We start from the raw sequence: 19,822 nt of genomic DNA on the forward strand, positions 1-19,822 counted from the left end.
CACCCTCTCCAGCCATGCAGAGCGCCATTCACTGGCATTTCGAAGCTGCCAAGCCGCAGGAACCGGATGGAGGCGAAAAGGCGCTCACACGGCTTGGTGATACCCCTAGGTCAGTGAATGGTGCTGTGCCCAGCTGGAAAGGGGGTTTGCCGGGTGGCTGCTCATAAGCGTGGTCATTTCATGGCTGCTATGTTGCGCTGCTGCGACAGCGCAACACAGCCATTCGCCCATGAGGCTGTGCCCGGCTCTTTGGGAGCCCGCTTGCAAGAGAGCAGCTGCCTGGCAACCCCAAAACAATAAACCCTCCCCTCATAATAAGGCCCAAGCCATATTTTGTGAATAAAAAGAAAATAAGTATATGGTATTCCGCAAAACACAGATTTAGTGAAGATACTTGTTAATTCAGAAGACTAGATACTCCACCTCACAAGATAGATACTCCACCTTTTGTCTGAAACTAAGAGCAAACATTCCCTACACAACGGAATAGCAACAATTTGTCATAATTAAGTCCTGGAAACCTCAATATGGTGAAAAATGGAGTTTCCATGTGTGAAATGCAAATGTGAATTAAGACAGGGCACAAGGGAGCACTAAGAATGCAGTTCATCTTGCATAGAGTGACATTAATGTTGCAGTTAAAAGCCTAGAAAAAATTTCAGATGTTATTTTGCTCAAGTTGTGTTAGAAATAAGTAATTGAATACCTGCTTCTGAATATATGCCTTCACTTTGGATTTCACCATTTCCAAGAAAATCTCCAATTGGTTGTGGCTGTATATGAAGCTGGTCTGAATCGCACAAAGAATCCAACTCATCATCTGGCCTAACAAACACAATTATCACGGTAATCACAATTATCACAGTATAAGACAATTCTAGAATTACCAGAAAATTTAGTACTTCACAAGAAGTTATTGAACTGAATTATTAAATGACCTGATAGATTATGCATTATAAAAGGATGTATGTTTTGAAGAGTAAAGAGATTTCTTACCAAGCCAATTTTTTCAAAGTTTTTGAGGTGTCCAAAAATCTTCTATTATGTTTTCTTCTGCAGCACAGAAGCTTTGATTGTGAGGAATTTATAAGTATAGATGCAACTGTATCATCAAGTGAGTTATCTCCTGTGAGGAAACTTTAATTTACTTTACTGAATTACAGTTAGAGACCATCATTAATTAGTTACAGAAGATCATCACTGAATTATGGAATGTTTTGAACTGTAATACAGTGAACAAATAAAGATAAAATGTTCAGCTATTAAATGTAGACATATACCCCAAATATGCATATTGCTTATTTCTTTGATTTAAAGGAAATTGTCAACTTTTCCTTAATTCTTCCAAAGCAAATCTAAGAGGCACAATGTTGGGATGTTCTATCTTACCACACCATGCCACACCATCCATGAGAGATCACTATTAGTTAAAAGCCTGTTGCTTACCTCTCTGCACTATAACCAAGTAAAATATCTCCCCCCCATAACATATCATGGCAGGTTTTTGGGGAAAGGTGCTGCCCCTCCTAAGTGAATAGTAAAATGCGGTGTGGAATGGTATCTTTCTTTTCATCATTTTAGTCATTGTCTATCCACTGCAGGATGAAGGCCTCTTCTACATATTTCCAACCAATATGGTCTTTCTCTTATTGTGGCTAAAAAGGTGCTTCCCAAATTCTTGATGATGCTTGCATATTTTCTATAAAGCAACTGATTGCTTTATACAAAAACTGTTCTAATAAATCATTTTTAGATCAGAACAAATTCTGCCATATCTAATTAAGTTTTCACATAACAGTATTGTTTAAAAATTTCAGAATATTACTCTTTATTATGCGATATTGCAATTTTAAGGTATAGAGGGGGCAACTAGTTTTTATTTTAATGTCTAGAGTTGCACAATTATGAAATTATGAATTAACCAGCCTTAGACTCTAAATGTTATGAGCATTATCCAGCCTCAAGAAATATGTTATCCTGTTACATAGGATTACCCACTTTCAAGCACACATTTCAACATTGGTATCACCATTAAGCAGAGATCATAGGGCCAGGTTTTTTTTCAAACCTTCAGAGAACATGTACCACTAGGGCTCAAACCTGATGTCCTTTTTACAATGCCATTCAAAAACACTCTACAAAAGCCCTTAATAATATTCCCTTGACCAGATTCTACTTTTGCATATAAATATTTCATTATGTATGTGCAAAGCACCTCATGGTCAAGGCCCAGACCTAGAAGCACTTCTCAGTGACAACTGTATAGGCCAAAGACCTGTTTGTGTGTTTAAACTTATATACAGTCTTCATTCATAACTTTAGTGTTTGAAGCAAGTTTTTGAACATTTGAAATGAGAGAGCAGGATCTCTGACAGGAAGGTATTGGTAGTAGGAACAAAACCAGTTTAGGATTCAAATATTGGATGAAGTTAGGCAATTGGGTAAATTCAGTGGAATGTGCTCAGTAAATTGTTAGGTGTGTTGTGCAGACAAAGCTGCGTTAACAAAGTGCCAATCATTACTCATTGCTTTTGGGGAGATACAACTAAATTTTAATAAAAGCTCTCCACTGTACCTTTTCTTGTTAACAAACTAAACACACGTCGTTTTAAAGGTCTTACCTGCAGCTTTCCGGGCCCTTCTACTTTTACTTTTGGCTTGTGTTACATCCAAAAGATAAGCCTGAAAAAGGAAGTGCATACCAGAATTAGGAGCACCATCTAGCGTTTGCTTTTTACACAGGATTTTTTTTTAAGGTTCGTTTGCTCTGGCGTTTAGTTTAAGTTTCCGCCACTCTAAACCCCTTTTAGAACCAGTTAATAGAGTGGAGGAAGATTTGACTAACAGTCCAAGCCTCGAAATGAGGAACGCAAACCCGCTAGTAATCCTCTTTTTCCCACGAACAAAACTTGGTTAATGCTTCGAAGATAATCTGTGTTGCGCCGGGCAGGAACCCATAAGAAAAACGAGTCCGTCTGAACCCGTGGCCCGCTATTTTCCCAACTCCAAGTTCTATCTATGGTCACAGGCAAACCAAGGTCAGCCTTCTGTTTTACGGCCGTGGCAAAACCGGCATTTAGGAATTAAATAGCCACGCTTCTACCAAGCTCCACTCCACGCCCGCATCTCGTGAGGATGGAGCTACACGTATTCAAATGAGCCCTTAAGCCACCCTTCCCTTCTCCTCGCGTATCCCCACCTCTCTACTCAGATAACGTCTCCTCCAACGCTCAACCGAGCTGCTCAGCTCTGGGGAACCCGCCATGGAAGAAAAGCCAGCCAGGCGAGCCTTCCCGCCGCCCTCCCGCCTTTTACAACAACCGCCTGCTAAAACAGCGGGCCAGGAGGAGGAAGGAGGGGCAGGAGAGGAACTAATATGCGCTTGCGCGAGGGAACTGCTCCGCCCCCCGCCTCGTCAGACGCGATCTTGTTTCCAGGGCAACCGGCTAAGCCGGGTTCAGGGGCTGGCGTTCGGTTTCGGCTACTGAAAAGTACGAAACAGGACTCCGAGCGCGGGCCGCTGTAGGCTTCCTTTCATTGCTTCACCAAACGACGATAGTACTAAATTCTGAACCACGATGGCCATCCCATTCGAAGATATAGATTCATATCCTTGTAACGGTACCCTTTTCCCACATATCTTATCAAATTTAACGATGAACGGAACAAACAATTCTGAATCTTGGCCAGCTTTTTTCCAGATCCAACAGACAGATCACAACAGCACAAAGCTGTTATTATCTTCCATTATCCTTCCCCCTGTAGTCTCTATTTCAACCAATAAGCCAAGAATTTCCTGGCACTATCCAAGTACCAATCAAGTGCAAATCTGTTTATCCTTCAAACTCATTAAGTTCTACCAGATGTTGTCACCTGCAATTATAACTGATAGAGGACACGTGGTTTGAATATGATTTTGCTTTAAGCATTAGAGTTGTTATTGGCAACATGTACTGTATCTTCAACGTAAAACCATGTACATGCCGCCTATAATTTCAGGGAGTAGTCTATGTTTCCAGAAAGCCCAGTTGCTTCTTGAAAAAGCACCTTTGCGACAACCATGACCTGGATGACTGAGAATCTCCATAGGCAGAAGTGTATTTTTTAAAGACATTAAATATCAAAATAAGGCAGCTAAATATTGCCACTTGAGCAACTCAAACTGTTGCGTTTTATTTGCTATAGAAAATGATGTTCTAATACAAATGTATGCAGTACAGAAGTAGCAATTAAATTACCTTGTAATATTATGACTCATTAAGTCAAGTAGCATACAGAAACAGAGAACTCCAGACACCTGATATTTCATTTTAAATTATTTAATACAAAATCAGGAGGAAACAAAAGTACACCTGAAGTAGACTAGTGTTTGAACGTTTATTTCACAACATGCAGTCAATTGAAACACATTTTAAAAAGTACTCAGCTATGAGCTGTAACTTTACATTTATACACCAGAAGTTGTTCATTTTTTAAACAAACAAAAAACCCTGAACATAATCTTGTCTAAATCTGCGGAAGGTTTATGTTTAATCTCCAAATATGTCAACAGAATCATTTTATTTTTGCCCACAATCTGTAATCACAATTCTTTTTGACACTGTTCCTTTGGGAGAGCCAAAAGATTCTATTTGTTTCACTATATCCATCCCATCCTTTACAAACCCAAAGACAACATGTTTAAAGTCCAACTGTTCTGCCTTTTTGAGAGTAATAAAGAATTGAGAACTGTTGGTATCTCTGCCACAATTTGCCATTGACAATAGGCCAGGACCAGTATGTTTTATTTCAAAATTTTCATCTTCAAATGATTTTCCATAAATGGACCGTCCACCTGTGCCATCATGCTTAGTGATGTCACCTCCCTGGATTGAAAGAAATTGAGAATTTAGTAAAATATGCAATAGGTGGAAACATCTCAAATACAACCAAAACATGTTTACCAATAATAATATATCCAGAAACATTGAGAAATCTACTCTCAATGACAATGGAATATAGGATCCCGGTTGATTTTTTTTTTAAAAGATATTCAGTTTATTCATATACTGGTAATTGGCAGCATTCAAACAATAAAGTATGTTTTGCTTTTACATGTATTAGCCCAAAGGTTTAACCTAAAAGTTTAGATTATCTTTTAGAGCTAAGATTCAATACTGTTCAAAAACAATGGCAAAGTGCAACTATAAATTTAATACTATTCAAAGATACAGCCTAACTGCAACTATAATTTCCAGTTATATTTACTTTCATTTTTTATTGGAGGACCTAAGAGTCACTTCAGGTGAGGACAGCCATATAAATTTGACAAAATAAATAAGTAAATAACTCAATGGTAGAAGGTTGCTCATTATTACTAATTCAAATAAATTATGTTATGCCACTGTTTAGAATTTCCCTCCTGCTTTTTCAATTTGTATTTATGTTTTCTGTATTGATAACCTTTTCTGCACTGGATCTAAATTGACTCCAATTTTTTTAAAAATGCACATATGAATTTGAAACAGTAACTCCACATTCTTTTCTTAGTCAGAATTTCCTTAGGAACTCTGAAAATGATGCAGCAACAAGCAACAAATAAAATTGAAATTTTAATTCCTTTTGATCAGTCTCTCAATGTATTTTAACTTACCTGACAGACAAAATCTGGAATTATTCTGTGAAATCTAGAGTTTCGGAATCCAAATCCTTTTTCTCCTGTGCATAATGCCCTGAAGTTCTCAGCGGTTTGAGGAACAACATTGGAAAACAACTCTATTGTTACATGCCCTAGAGATTCATTATCAACAGAAATTTCAAGATATACTACAGGGTTAGATTCCTTTGAATATTTTTCTGCAAGAGATATGTGTCCCTTCTGTTCTTCCGACAAAATCCGTTGACACTCTTCAAATCTCCTCTTGAAGGTATCAGCCAGTTCTTGGGTTTTAAATCTAACTGCAAGCTGTTCTACTTTAGCTTCACCATCTGAAATTGAAATTCAAGTATTATAATAGCAGAGTGATCTTGCTGTGATAGTAGTAGAAAGGATAGTGAAATTATGAGACAGCTAAAAAAAAAAAAAAACAACTCACCAGCATAATCTGTTACAGTCCAAACCATAGCATTGTTTGAAGAATTCAAGGGTTTTAAGTCTATTGTTTTTGTGATTATATGATTTGCACAGACTTTGAAAACTTGATCCCTTCTCATTAAAATTCGGTAACATTTCTTTTGCGTATGGAAGAGAATCTTTATTTCTCCAACACCACGTTCTTTCCACTGATTGACGTCTCTGTCCCATCTGTATAGTTTTGCCCTTTCTTTGAAGATTATTTCTTCATCTTCTTCTCCTGATTTTACTTCAACCTAGCAGGAATAAGTAACCATGTTGAATGTGGACACCATTACAGCAATGTTTAATTGGAAGTATAGCATAATAAGGCCTCTTATCACTGTATCCTCCCAGTGTTATCCCTGTGTGCCAAATGTTATATATATCTGACATATGAAAAAAACAGATCCAGGAAACTACAGACCTATCAGCCTGACCTCAATCAAGCAACGAATTAGCAAACACCTAGAAGCAAAGTAATAGCCAAAAACCAACATGGGTTTGTCAAAAACAGATCATGCCAGACTAATCTTATTGCATTCTTTGACAAAGTGACAAAATTAGTGGACCAGAGGAATGCCGTCGATATAGTTTACTTGGACTTCAGTAAGGCATTTGATAAGGTAGACCATAACCTACTACTAGATAAAGTAGAAGAATATGGGTTGGATAGCATCACTATCAGATGAATTCGTAACTGGCTGACCAACTGCACTCAACGTGTAGTCCTCAATGGAACTGTATCTTCATGGAGGGAAGTATGCAGTGGAGTACCCCAAGGCTCTGTTTTGGGCCCAGTACTCTTCAACATCTTCATCAATGATTTGGATGAGGGAATAAATGGGGAACTCATCAAATTTGCAGATGACACCAAGCTGGCAGGAATAGCCAACACTCCAGAAGATAGGCTAAAGATACAGAAGGATCTTGACAAACTTGAACATGGGGCACTAATAAAATGAAATTTAATGGTGAAAAGAGTAAGGTTCTATATTTAGGCAAGAAAAATGAAATGCACAGGTACAGTATAGGTGGTACCTTGCTCAACATTAGTAACTGTGAAAGGGATTTGGAGTCCTAGTGGACAACCATTTAAATATGAGTCAGCAGTGTGCAGCAGTTGCCAAAAAAGCCAACCCAGTTCTAGGCTGCATAAACAGAGGGATAGAATCAAGATTACGTGAAGTGTTAATACCACTTTATAATGCCTTGGTAAGGCCACACTTGGAATATTGGATTCAGTTTTGATCACCAAGATGTAGAAAAGATGTGGAGACTCTAGAAAGAGTGCAGAGAAGAGCAACAAAGATGATTAGGGGACTGGAGACTAAAACATATGAAGAACAGTTGCAGGAACTGGGTATGTCTAGTTTAATAGAAAGAAGGACTAGGGGAGACATGAGAGCAGTGTTCCAATATCTCAGGGCTTGCCACAAAGAAGAGGGAGTCAAACTATTATCCAAGGCACCTGAAGGTAGAACAAGAAGCAATGGGTGGAAACTAATCAAGGAGAGAAGCAACTTAGAACTGAGGAGAAATTTCCTGACAGTTAGAACAATTAATCAGTGGAACAGCTTGCCTCCAGAAGTTGTGAATGCCTCAACACTGGAAGTCTTTTAGAAGATGTTGGACAGTCATTTGTCTGAAACGGTATAGGGTTTCCTGCCTACGCAGGGGTTTGGACTAGAAGACCTTCAAGGTCCCTTCAAACTCTGCTATTGTATTGTGTGTGTGTGTGTGTGTGTTTTCGTAGATTTTCATGGGTGTAGGTATGCTGGTCTTGTTTTATTCGGGTCTTTTCCCATATAAGATTGAGATTGTCTTGGCAACGTTTTGGTAAGGTCTCACTCGCATCTTCAGGCTGGGTTTTGGGCTTTCAATAACTTATACAGGACATGAAATTAATTTTGAAGAAACCAGGTTAATCTCCAAAACTGAACTCTTCAACAAGAGAATAATTATGGAAGCTATTCAAAATAGAGAAACACCCCCACAACATGAATAAATGTGACAATACCTCCCGCCTACCAGACATCTGGAAACCAGCCCTGGTAAACAAATGAGCCCCACCCACCACCCAGGACGTTACAACACAAAATAACAACAGACCCACAGCCAGCACCAATCAGCACCAATCTACCAATCATGATACAGCCACACATTCAATCAATCCACTTACTGAAACAACGCCAGCACTCCACACACACACACGCCAAGATTCATAGAAAGACAGCAGCTCCGGCCACGCTTTAAGCCAAAAACACCAGCCTGAGGATGACGAGTGAGACCTTGCCGAAACGTTGCCAAGACAATCTCAATCTTACACGGGAAAAGACCCGAATAGAACAAGACCAGCATACCTACATACACCTGTGAAAATCTACAAAAACATACACACACACACACACAAACGTGTGTGTATATAAACACACACAGAAGCAAGTCTAGTTTTTTAAAAAAGCAATATATATCATATAATCATGTTAGTCTTTCAGAATTCTGAACACAATAGGCTAATTGCCTCCATTCTTAATCTTTTATTTCATGCAAGATCAATACTGACAAATGAAAATAATTAGGTTGACAAATAAATGGACCAATATTGAATGTACCTTATGCCAGGAAACTGAATAAATGGATATATTCCTTCTTAGATTTTAATTAGAAAACTTACCTCTGGCAGTGAAACTATTGGTTCAAAATGAATATCGTCACTGTGTACCACTTCTTCATCACTTGCATCATCATCACAATCTTCTTTAGCAGCTGCTTGTACTCCAAATACAGCTGCTCCTGTATTTGCCCATTTAAAATTTTTGTCTGTTTAGATGAGAAAATAAAGATATTAAAGCTTTTATATGTCCACATCAGTTCACTTTTCCTACCAATTTTTTAAATAAAAACTTCGGCTAATTTTCTCTCATTGATGATAGACAAGATGTATATTTTACCTTTAGAACCAAAAGCAAAATCCCCAGAATTGCTTGAAGCCAGATCAGCAAATGACAAGCCTGATACATTATCAAAGGAAAAGGGATTCTTCTCTATAAAAAAGGAAAATATACAATTTTATCTTCCATTATATACTAGCTTTCTTTTTCACCTTACATTGCAACCCTAACCATATGCCAAAGTGCAGATAGATATCCTCAACTTATGACCGGTTCATTAATGATTGTTTGAAGTTACAATGGCCTTGGTTGGGAAGGTTGCTTTACAGCCTAGAAAACAGTTCCAGCTATCATAAAACTTCTCCTCCCCACGATCACATGACTTCATTTTGGATGCTTGGCAACTGAATTGCATTTATGACTGGTTGTAGCAGTCACGTGATCACTTTTTGCTGACTTTCTTTGGGGTTTTTGTCTATGTGATACACTTAATGACTGCTGTAAAAACAGTAGAAAATCGGGTCGTCACATGGTGCCTCAACTTACAACCATGATGACTTACAACCAAAATTCTTGTCCCAATTGTGGTAAATCGAGGATTACTTAGGATACTACTAAAGCATTAGCATGCATAAAATCCATACTATTATCTGAATAAGCAAATTATCTCCCCATATCTTCCCCTTTGACCTCCATGTACATTGACTTTTAACAAACTTGGAATTATGTTTACAGTTAAGAGGGATTTTTTTTTGTCTAGCACAGCACATTCAACATTTTATACTTAGACAAATATACCTTGATTTACAGATGCTTCAGAACTGGAATCATTTTCCTTCTTATTTGATAAATCAACAGGTTTGTCATCTGTTCCTAATAAATTCTGAAAGCTTTGTGTAGTTTCAGGAGTAGAGTTGCCACCTGTTCTTAATGTATCCCATGTAGTATACATAGGGTTGGTTGTAGAATCTGATGCTTTAGTAATACTGCAGGCTACATCTGGTCCTTCTTCCTTACTGGAACACACATCATCAGTTGAAGTAGTTATTTCTTCTACCCGAGATTCCTGAAAATTGAAACCACATTTATTTTTATTGGTGTTTTTTTATGTAACATGTACCTGAAGATTCTTTAGGTAACTTCATCAGATAACACTTGAAACACAGGCATGACTTAGGTAATGAAAGTGTACAAAACCAATTATCTTGGCTTCATATTATATGCCTACATTAGTAAAAAAAGAATTTAAACAGTTACAAATTCCAAACTGTTATCCATAAACAAAGCATTTCCACAATCTGAATATGCACTGAAAAATGCTGAGAATTATCTTGTGCAAATGAACCTACCCAGATGTAACAGAAGAAGGACAATATCCTAAGGAGTAGGATGTAATATTAGTAAATGACCAATTATTGAGTTAGCAGAAGAATATGGAAGACTCTAGTTTACATTCAACATGCACAGGAAAAAAATATCCTGAATGCAGCCGTATGTTTAGTACACATTTTTATATTGGTAGAAATGTTGTAGTACCAGAACAAAGTATAAACAGCAGATTGAACTTGAGTATGGGAAAAAATGGGAAATAGAAAAGTGAAGCTAACACATCTAACACATCAGAATTGTGAGAAACTGACTTTGCATGGAGAGTACACCCAATTCTTCTGTTACTTACTTTTATTTCTTGAGTTTTTCTAAGTTCTGCCTCAAAGTCATCTAAGTTGTCATTGTCTTCATCAGTGTCACTGTTAATACCACAGAGAAAAGTTGGAGGAAACTTTAGAGCTTCTGCTTTAGCTTTTTCCTTTGGAGTTGGTTTCTTTTCCCAAACAACAATAGTGTCATTGCTAGTCTCTGAATCAATATGTTCCACAGCACCTGAACAGATAATGTAGAAAATATCAGCCAAATAGAATAATAAAGTAAAGCTGTTAAATATGCTAAGTAAATTGGAGAAAGCTCTTACATAAGAGTCAAGCTAACATAGTGACGAATACTTTGGAAACAATGTGAGCAGACAGGGGCATCTGGAACTTTCAGAACCACATGGAAATCAAGATGAAGCTTCTTTTAAGAACAGAAAATTTTGTGTCTAATTTATGGTAACAATTAAGAGACATTTAAGAAACAATACAGGTTCAGCCTAAGGCTGAGGCATCAATATATTCAGTTGTAATGACCTTCAGTAGCAAAACAAAACTGCCTGAATAATTTTGGAATCCAGACCTCACAACTCCTAAGGATCACAAAGTCTAAAATACTAGTAACAGACTCCTTCGGTACTGCTACATTCTGAACAATAAAAATATTTTAACAACAACTGCAATTGGTGAAGAGCTCTTGTTTCGGGATTGTCCAAATCTGAGGGTCCTTTCCCCATATAGCTTAAGAGTCCAATGGAAAATCTGGCCAATTCACGGAAGTTTTGGAATTCAAACCTAACCATTCCTCTTTCCGCATCCGAAAGGATGTGGAATAAGATCCCCTAAATTTATAGCTTCCATAAGATTAAAGTTACAATAACTTTAAATTTCCTTTTCTTAGTTTCCAATTACCATTTCATTCTGAAAATCTGTGCTCTAGCAGAAAATTATCAGAAGAGTTCAAAATTTCTTCCCTAATTTGTTCTAAGAAACTATAAAATTAATAATTAAATTAGATTAGTATTGTTTACTTGTATTCGTTACTTCTGAGTTCTCTGTAGGTTCTTCTAAATACAGTTTTCCATTAAGCCTTCTGACAGCCGTTTCATAGTCTTCATCTAAAATATGAAAACAAATAACCAGAGTGTGATACAACTTGCAACTGAAATTTACATGCAAAATATCACTTTAAACCCAAATCAGCAACGCATAGTAGTATTTATTGTACATAAAAATGGAATCACAGCAACAAAGAAAGCCAAAGAACCTTGGAAAGAACAACCCACAGATACTCTCCCTTATCACTATTTGTGTTTTCCTCAGAAATAGAAAAACAAAATTTGACTGGCTGTAACAGATTAAGAGTTGGAAGGGACCTGTTAAGTAATCTAGCAGAAGACTCTATACCATTTCTGATAGATGGCAGTCCATTTTGTTTATTTCCTATCTTTATTACTTTTATAAATAATTCAAAGCGGTGAACATAGTCCTTCCTCTTCCTCTTTTTCTTCACAATTACAAGCCTGTAAGATGAACTGGGCTGAGAGACAGTTACTGGCCCAAAGTCATCCAACTGGCTTTCATTCCTAAGGCAGGACTAGAACTCGTGACCCGACAAATGCACGCACGACAAAACGCAGCGCTAAAACAGCGACATCAATGCGACGTCATCAACGCGGTGACAACAGCGCGGCAACAGAAGCGCGATTTAAGTTAAGGTAAGGGTTAGGTTTAGGGTTAGGTTTACAGCGCGCTTCTGTCGGCGCGATGTTGTCGGCGTGCTTCAGCGCTCGTTCGTCGGCGCGGTTTAGAACTCACGGTTTTGTCACCGCAGTTTAGTCGGGCGCGCTTTTGTCGTTCGTCCTTTTGTCGGTGAACCCTAGAACTCACTGCCTCCCGAGTGCCTTTAATCACTAACAAAAGTGACTCCAATATGTATGATATGATATTCAATGCCAAACAAATGGCAAGCTTTATAAAACAAAGTTTAAAGGGGACAAGAAACCAGGAGGGCCAAAATCAATTGAGTTAAAGACAAATTATATTGCGAATGTAGTTTTGTTTTAAATTTTTGATGGGTGGGAGAGTTGTGAAATGGTTTTTGCTTTTTAAAAATGAAAGGCTGGCTCTCTAACAGTTTAAAACTATTTTATTTGCCATGGTTCTTTACTTCCAATGGACAAATCCTTGTCCTTGAACTTGCTGCAGGTAAAAAAAAAGGATGACCAGCATTCAAGAGTGTTTATGACACAGAAAGGTTTCCAGACACTTCTAACATTCCTTTTCAGCTGGACCTGCAAGGGAGATGCATTAGCTTTCACAATCTGTATATGATCAGACTTGAAACAAGCTGATCTTCCCTCTATTATTGTGCTATAGGTCTGCACTAGCACCCAGAAAGTGCAAAGCCACAATAAATTTCAAGGATCCACAGACCTGTGGGACCAGGTTCACACTTTCTTATGCTCATCAAAGTCTGGCACTCAGGCCAACCTAGCAAATTGGATGATCAGATTTTTTTTGATGGTGTATAATTTAGAATTTGTCTTTTACCTCCTTCCTTTAAGACAGGGAGATGAAGAATGGGGCAAGTATTATCATTTTCACCCCAAATCTTCAAATAACTTTCTTTTGAAGAACACACTGATGCAGAAAAGCATGAGAATAAATAAAACCTTGTTGAATTGGTCAATGCTTTATCCTTTCTTATTCTTGGATCTTGTAAAAGACAAACGATTTTCAAGAAATCTTCCTTACCATCTTCATCTTCACTCAGATACCCAGGTTTATTCTTATAGCAGAAGAATGTTGGGGGTAATTTAAGGGATTCTGCAAGAGCTCTTTGATCAGGCGTTGGTGTTAACTCATACACGATCAATACATCATCTGATGGGATTGTATTTGGTTCCTTCTTAATCTCAACTGTAAAACAAGTTAAAAATTAATTTCTTCAGCAAGTCAGAAATTACAGTACCAGCACATGTACAAATAAAAGTATACAATTAATTTGAAGACAATATATTTCATACCATTCAAAAAGGAGGGAAGCTTAGTTAATATAAGAATTTTTTTTTCAGCCAGGAACATAGGACAAAATCATGCCATGCTTCTCATTAGACAACTGTATTCAAACACATGTTAATTCTCATCCATTCCTTTAAAGACAACAGAACAATACAGCAGCATTTTGATACAGGCTGAAATCCAAAGCCTAAAAGTAACTTCATGTGACTCTGTACTTCGCTTCAAAACACTTTTCTAGGGAGTTCAATGAAATTAAATAAATAATTCAGAGATGAAACTTGTAAAATATTAAAGCTACTACTCCACTAATTTTTATAAGACTTTTGGCACTTGTTTTAAAATCTAAAGAATGTTAACACACATAAAAAACCTTAGACCATTTTATCTTCATGGTCACTGCCCGCTTTTACAACTTGATTTAGAACTGGCATAGTTTCCAGAGTGAGGTGTGGGAGGAGTAACCATTGGGTATTAACCCAGCCTTCTTGCCCTTGGAGTCTGAGGATAATCTTTTGAAGCCACGCCTCTGATCTTCCTCTTGTTCTCCCAGATTAACCTCAGACTCCAGCCCAGAAGGAGTGTTTTCTGACTCTCCCTCACTTTGGAAATTTAGAGGTTTTTCTTGTGTAGGTTATTTTTTTCCTAGCATTTCTCTAGCCTTTCATCTCACCAAGAAGATCCAGCGCTGCATCTCTCCTCCAGCGTGCTCAGCACTGCTAGCAAAAGCCTTGCTGCCCTGCTAGCACGTGTGTGCTCCCCAAGCGGCTGGACAGTCGCGCAAGAGGGAAAGAAGCCTCCGCACCGATCGGAGTGCGTGGAGAGGCCTTCGCACACCAGCCACCCAATTAAGGCTCCGGAGGACCGGGGAGCCCCAGAGGATCGCCCCAGCGCTCTCCAGCTTCAGAGGCTCGGGTCGCAGGCCGGCGGCTGCCATCTTGGATTGAACACGTGGCTAACGCGTGACTGGCAATCATCTAGGGCAGTGGTCCCCAACCTTTTTATCGCCGCGGACCAGTCAGCCTTTGATAATTTTACCGTGGCCCGCTGAGCGCGCGCAGGGGTGGGGGGCGTTGTTCGCGACGACACATTGATTGTTTATATATCAGATTGTTTATATATCAGATTGTTTTGATTAAACAACTTTTATTTTATTGTATTTAAACATGCCTTACAAAATAAAATACAATTACATAAATATAAAGTGCAAGGCTACGCTACTAGCGCTGTCTACGCTAGCCCTACGTAGCTGCGCAGGCGCTCTTAGGTTTTTTTCAGGAATCGGCCAGCGCTGAAGCGCTGAAAAGGAATGAGAAGGGTGGCGCTGGACACAGGGGGGCGGTGGGCCGCTGGTGACGTCAGAGTGCCACCAGCGGTCCAGTAACACCCCTTGTGCCAGTTAGCCCTAATTTGCATACAGAAAGAAACTATGGCCCCCGGCCGCTGCAGCGATCATGGACCCCGGCCGCTGCAGCAATCATGGCCCCCGGCCGCTGCAGCGATCATGGCCCCCGGCCGCTGCGCGGCCCGGTGCCAGGTACTCCACGGCTCGGCACCGGTCCGCAGACCGGGGGTTGGGGATCACTGATCTAGGGTAGCCGAGAGCGCTCAAGAAGCACCAAGGAGGCCAGAAGAGGCCTAGAGCGGCCCCCACTCTGCCGGTGGATCCACAGAGGGGCCTGAGTTCGGTGCAGGCTGGCTCTCGAGCCGCGGATCGGCGGCTGGAAGAAGAAGAAGCCTGAACAGGTTTGTCTCAGCAGCTGAGCCGGCAGAGAGAGGAGAGATGAGCGGGAAAAAGAGTAAGTGCAAAGCGGACGCGGCGAGGAGCAGGGGTGCTGGGCCGAGATCCCTAGGGGACCCAGATCCAGCTGAAGGGACCTCCAGGGGGCTTTCCAGGCCACTAGAGGGAGGTCCCCCACCAGGAAGGACACCCCCAGGGCATCCACTAAGGAGGTTCGCCCTAAAGGAGGCAGAGCTACTAGGGCCTCATCTAGGAGATTTACGGCGACCATCAGCCCATCACCAAATTCCCCAGAGGCAAGGGAACACCCAAAGCCCCCAGAGCTCTGCCCTGCCCTCCCAGAGCTACCTGAGAGTTTCCAGGAGGTTCTAGCCAGGGCTTTAGCTCAAGTGATGGCCGCTGGGATGCAGCACCAACCCCAGGCCTCACAACAGGGAACATCCCGGGACCAGCCCAGAGATCATTAGACACTTCCCAGAGCCTCGGTGGCCAGAGAGCACAGATCCCCTTCTCCCTCCACTGCCAGCGAAGCCTCAGATTTAGAAGAAGGGGAGCTGAAAGACGTGGGGTTCTGAGGATGAGGATGCTCAGTCTACGGATGCTCCCAACATCACGGGCCTGTTTCCCCCCTCCTTATTTAGCTCCCTCCTCCGTAAGGCCAGGGACACAGTGGACCTGGATCCCGCTCCAGAACCCACGCAGACCATTGCCACACCTAGCACCAGTAAGGGGAGGAAAAAGGGCCTCTTTCATAGACCTCCGGTTAAAAAGGAGGAGATTCCAACTCCAGAGATGTTTATGGAGGTCCTAAAATCCCAGTGGGTTAAACCAGGGACCTTTCCCAATCCGGGAGGCAATGAGCGGAGGTTTTATAACCTCAACCCCACCTTTGACTAGGCTCTCCAGCTCCCGGAGGTGGACAACCCGATCGCCACTCTAGCCTCAGCCTAATCCCTTGTGACGGGAGACATTGCAAACTGTCTTAAGCCAGAGGATAAGAAAGCGGAGACCATGATACGTAAAACCTTTCAGGCAATAACCTGGGCCATTAGGGCGGCTGCTTCTGCTTCCTTTTTTAACAGATCCACGGTGTTGTGGCTGAAAGAACTGAGGGACAGAACACCTGCCATGGAGGTGCGACTGCTGCAAGCCATTTCGAAGATGCTGGCAGCCATACAATTCTCTGCGGACGCTACCCTGGATGCAGTTAAGTTTGCATCCTGAGCTTTATCTTCCTCCGTAGCATCCAGGCGCTTACTGTGGTTGCGCCACTGGTAGGCGGAGTCCCGAGCCAAATGGCACCTTGCATGAGCAGACTACGTCGGGGACAAGCTGTTCGGCGCCTCGCTGGACCCGCTTCTGGTGGAGGACAAAAACAAGAAGGTCCTCCCAGCCACGATCAGACAGTCGGATAACCGACATGCCCCCTACCCCAGGAGAACATCCTTCCGCCAGCCTGATTCGGAGGCTCAGTCTCACAGGTACCAACCGCCAGGTTCCACAGACAAGGGGACAGGCAGTCCTTTAGGGACAGATTCAGGGGCCAGCAGCAAGGCAAACGGCCCTTTCGAGGAGGAGGTGGTCGCCATTCCGCAGGTTCAAGTATCCAGCCACGGATCACCCCATTGGCGGTCGCCTCACCCTTTTCGCGGATGCCTGGGAACGCATCACCTCTGACAAGTGGGTCCTCCAGACGGTTAAGCTCGGGTTACACCTGGAGTTCCGCTCGCAACCCCCTAACAGGTTCCGCACCTTCACCTCCTCTGCTGATCCGGCCAAACGAGCCCTTAAGGCTAAGGCCATCAAACACCTTCTGGATATCAAGGCCATTGAAGAAGTCCCAGAGGGGGAGAGATGTTCCGGATTCTATTCCCACCTGTTTCTGATTCCCAAAAGCTCAGGAGGGTGGAGAGCTATCCTGGACTTTAAACATCTCAATTCCAGGGTAGTCTACCGTAGATTCAAGATGACTTCCCTGAAGTCCATCTTAGAAGGAGTCCGACAGGGCGACTTCATGGCCTCCATCGACCTCACGGAGGCCTACCTCCATATCAGCATCGCCACGGAACATCGCAGGTTCTTTAGGTTCTCACATGGGGGAAAGCATAGGGCCCTCCCCTTCGGGCTGGCCTCAGCTCCCAGAACCTTTACCAAGGTGCTGGCTGCAGCCGCGGGTCACCTGTGTTCCCTACCAGTCCGCCTATTCTGCTATCTAGATGACATCTTAGTCCTAGCCAGGTCCCCAGCCACGGCCAGACAGGATCTGGGCACCACCATTGACAGCCTCAGGTCCCTGGGGTTTTCTATCAACCTGGAGAAGAGCCAGCTGGTCCCATCTACCAGGCTCCAACACCTTGGCTCTATTATAGATTCGGTGTCTGGGGAGGTGTTCCTCCCCCAGGAGCGAAAGGACAGTATTGTGCAGTTAATTAATGAAGTTCGTAGATTACGCTCTGTCCCTGTAGTTCTTCTTTCCAGGCTCCTCGGGAAATTCATTTCTTGTATAGGGATCATGCCTTGGGCTCGCCTACACGCCAGGGAGCTGCAGTGGTTCCTGCTTCCATACCAGAAGGCGGGGACAAGCGACGCCAGATTCAAGATCCAAGTGCCGCCCCAGGTGCTGCTCTCATTCCGTTCGTGGCTGACCCCAGCACTGAGCAAGGGATCCCTCTTCAAGGAGCCAACGAGGAAAATACTCACCACAGACGAGAGCCTGTTCGGCTGGGGAGCACACCTGGAAGCTCAGATGGCCCAGGGACGCTGGACTCCAACAGATCTGCGCAACAACATCAACTGGTTGGAGCTCAGAGCCATCCACCTGGCCCTTCGACACTTCAAGACCACAGTCACTGGTCATCACATTCTGATCCTGACGGACAACGTGGCAGCCAAGGCCCACGTGAACAGGCAAGGGGGCACCCACTCCAAGGCCCTTCGCGACGAGGCCCTCCGGTTGGGCAACTGGGCAGAGACACATCTCCAGTCCATCAGAGCGGAACACATCTCCGGGACGGAGAATCAGCAAGCGGACTGGCTCAGCAGGGAGACTATCGACAATGGAAAGTGGCAGCTCCACCCCAGCGTCTTTCAGCGGATCTGCGAAAGGTTTGGACAACCGACAGTGGATCTCTTAGCAACTCCAGCGAATGCCCAGCTGCCGAACTTCATAGCCAGGTTTCCCTCCAGAGGAGCCATGGACCGCCTGGCGATTGAGCGGGAGCAGCTAAGAGAGGCCCAATATTCTTCCAAGGTCATTAGGATGGTCGAGGCGTCCAGGAGGCAATCCACCATCTGCATTTACAACGCCTCCTGGGTGGCCTTTGTTGATTGGTGTAAGGCAAGGGACATACAGCCTGCCTCGGCCTCTCAGATCCAGGACTTCCTGCAGGAAGGCCTGGAGAAGGGCCTTGCCTCCAGCACTCTTAGGAGACAGGTCTCTGCCCTCTCCACCATTCGGGGGGGGGGGGACGCTCCACCCTTATCCCAACATCCGGTCCTCAGACGCTTCCTTAAGGGAGCGACAAATCTGAAACCCATCGATTCCCTTCCTGAGACCTCCCTATGTTCCTCCAGGCCTTGACGGAGGCATCGTTCGAACCCTTGAGGGAGGTTTCCCTTCCATTTCTGACCCTTAAGGTCGTCTTCCTGGTCGCCATCACCTCGGCCAGGAGAGTTTCTGAGATCAACGCCTCTCCAGCAGAGCGGACCTCTGCACATTCCTAGAGAACCAGGTAATCCTCAGATTGGACCCTGCGTTCATGCCCAAGGTCAATTCCCCCTTCCACAGGGCTCTAGAGATAGTTCTGCCAGACTTCTGTCGGCAGCCCTCCAGGGATAGGGAAAGATCGTGGCACAGGTTAGACGTCAGAAGAGCCTTGCGCATTTACCTTAAGCACACGGCTCCCTTTAGGCGGTCAGAAGCCCTCTTCGTGTCATATCAACCTTCCACCAGAGGCGCTAAGGTCTCCCTGGCCACCATCAGCAGGTGGATAAGGGCGGCCATTTCACAGGCCTACCAGGCACAGGGTATTCAAGTTCCAGAGGGCATCACAGCGCACTCCACCAGGAGTGCAGCCACCTCAGCAGCCTGGGCCACCCAGGCCCCCATAGAAGAGATCTGCCGGGCCGCCACCTGGGCGTCCCCTTCCCCATTCATTAGACATTACCGTCTAGATACCTACGCCTCCGGGGAGGCAGCCTTCGATAGGAGGATGCTACAGGGAGTCCTAGACTCTCGAGGGGCTCAGGCCCAATAATCCCTCCCTAGGACATCTAGCTTTGGTATGTCCCAATGGTTACTCCTCCCACACCTCACTCTGGAAACTGGCAGTTGGTCTTACCTGAACTGTATGTTTCAGAGTAGGTATGGGAGGAGTCACTTCCCCCCCTTGTTTAGGGCGCCCCGCGCCAGGGGCCTGAATAGCTCAGT

The 19,822-nt window shown here is 43.0% G+C and overlaps 2 protein-coding genes across 3 annotated transcripts in view; both read right to left on the bottom strand.

Annotated features, from left to right (window-relative positions):
• CCDC138 (coiled-coil domain containing 138) overlaps positions 1–3,359 on the bottom strand; it is a 28,905-nt gene extending 25,546 nt beyond the window's left edge. Inside the window, exons 1-4 of the mRNA XM_014057857.2 lie at positions 3,200–3,359; positions 2,622–2,682; positions 997–1,126; positions 707–825 (exon numbers count right to left, since the gene is read on the bottom strand). Of these exons, the coding sequence (XP_013913332.2) occupies positions 707–825; positions 997–1,126; positions 2,622–2,682; positions 3,200–3,265 (376 nt within the window). The 5' untranslated portion in view covers positions 3,266–3,359. The remainder of the gene's footprint in view (positions 1–706; positions 826–996; positions 1,127–2,621; positions 2,683–3,199) is intronic.
• Positions 3,360–4,303: 944 nt separating this feature from the next.
• Positions 4,304–19,822, bottom strand: part of RGPD4 (RANBP2 like and GRIP domain containing 4) — a 42,016-nt gene continuing 26,497 nt past the window's right edge. For both annotated transcript variants that reach the window (XM_014057856.2, XM_087726369.1), the window contains 9 exons: positions 13,389–13,553; positions 11,663–11,749; positions 10,664–10,866; positions 9,784–10,051; positions 9,046–9,138; positions 8,769–8,914; positions 6,075–6,348; positions 5,633–5,967; positions 4,304–4,865 (listed from right to left, as the gene is read on the bottom strand). In XM_014057856.2, the coding sequence (XP_013913331.2) occupies positions 4,560–4,865; positions 5,633–5,967; positions 6,075–6,348; positions 8,769–8,914; positions 9,046–9,138; positions 9,784–10,051; positions 10,664–10,866; positions 11,663–11,749; positions 13,389–13,553 (1,877 nt within the window). In that variant the 3' untranslated portion in view covers positions 4,304–4,559. The remainder of the gene's footprint in view (positions 4,866–5,632; positions 5,968–6,074; positions 6,349–8,768; positions 8,915–9,045; positions 9,139–9,783; positions 10,052–10,663; positions 10,867–11,662; positions 11,750–13,388; positions 13,554–19,822) is intronic.

The sequence above is a fragment of the Thamnophis sirtalis genome, unplaced genomic scaffold (genome assembly GCF_051295495.1).
Source record: "Thamnophis sirtalis isolate CommonGarterSnake01/CBP01778 unplaced genomic scaffold, rThaSir2_p1.2 scaffold_12, whole genome shotgun sequence".
Taxonomy (NCBI): Eukaryota; Metazoa; Chordata; class Lepidosauria; order Squamata; family Natricidae; genus Thamnophis; species Thamnophis sirtalis.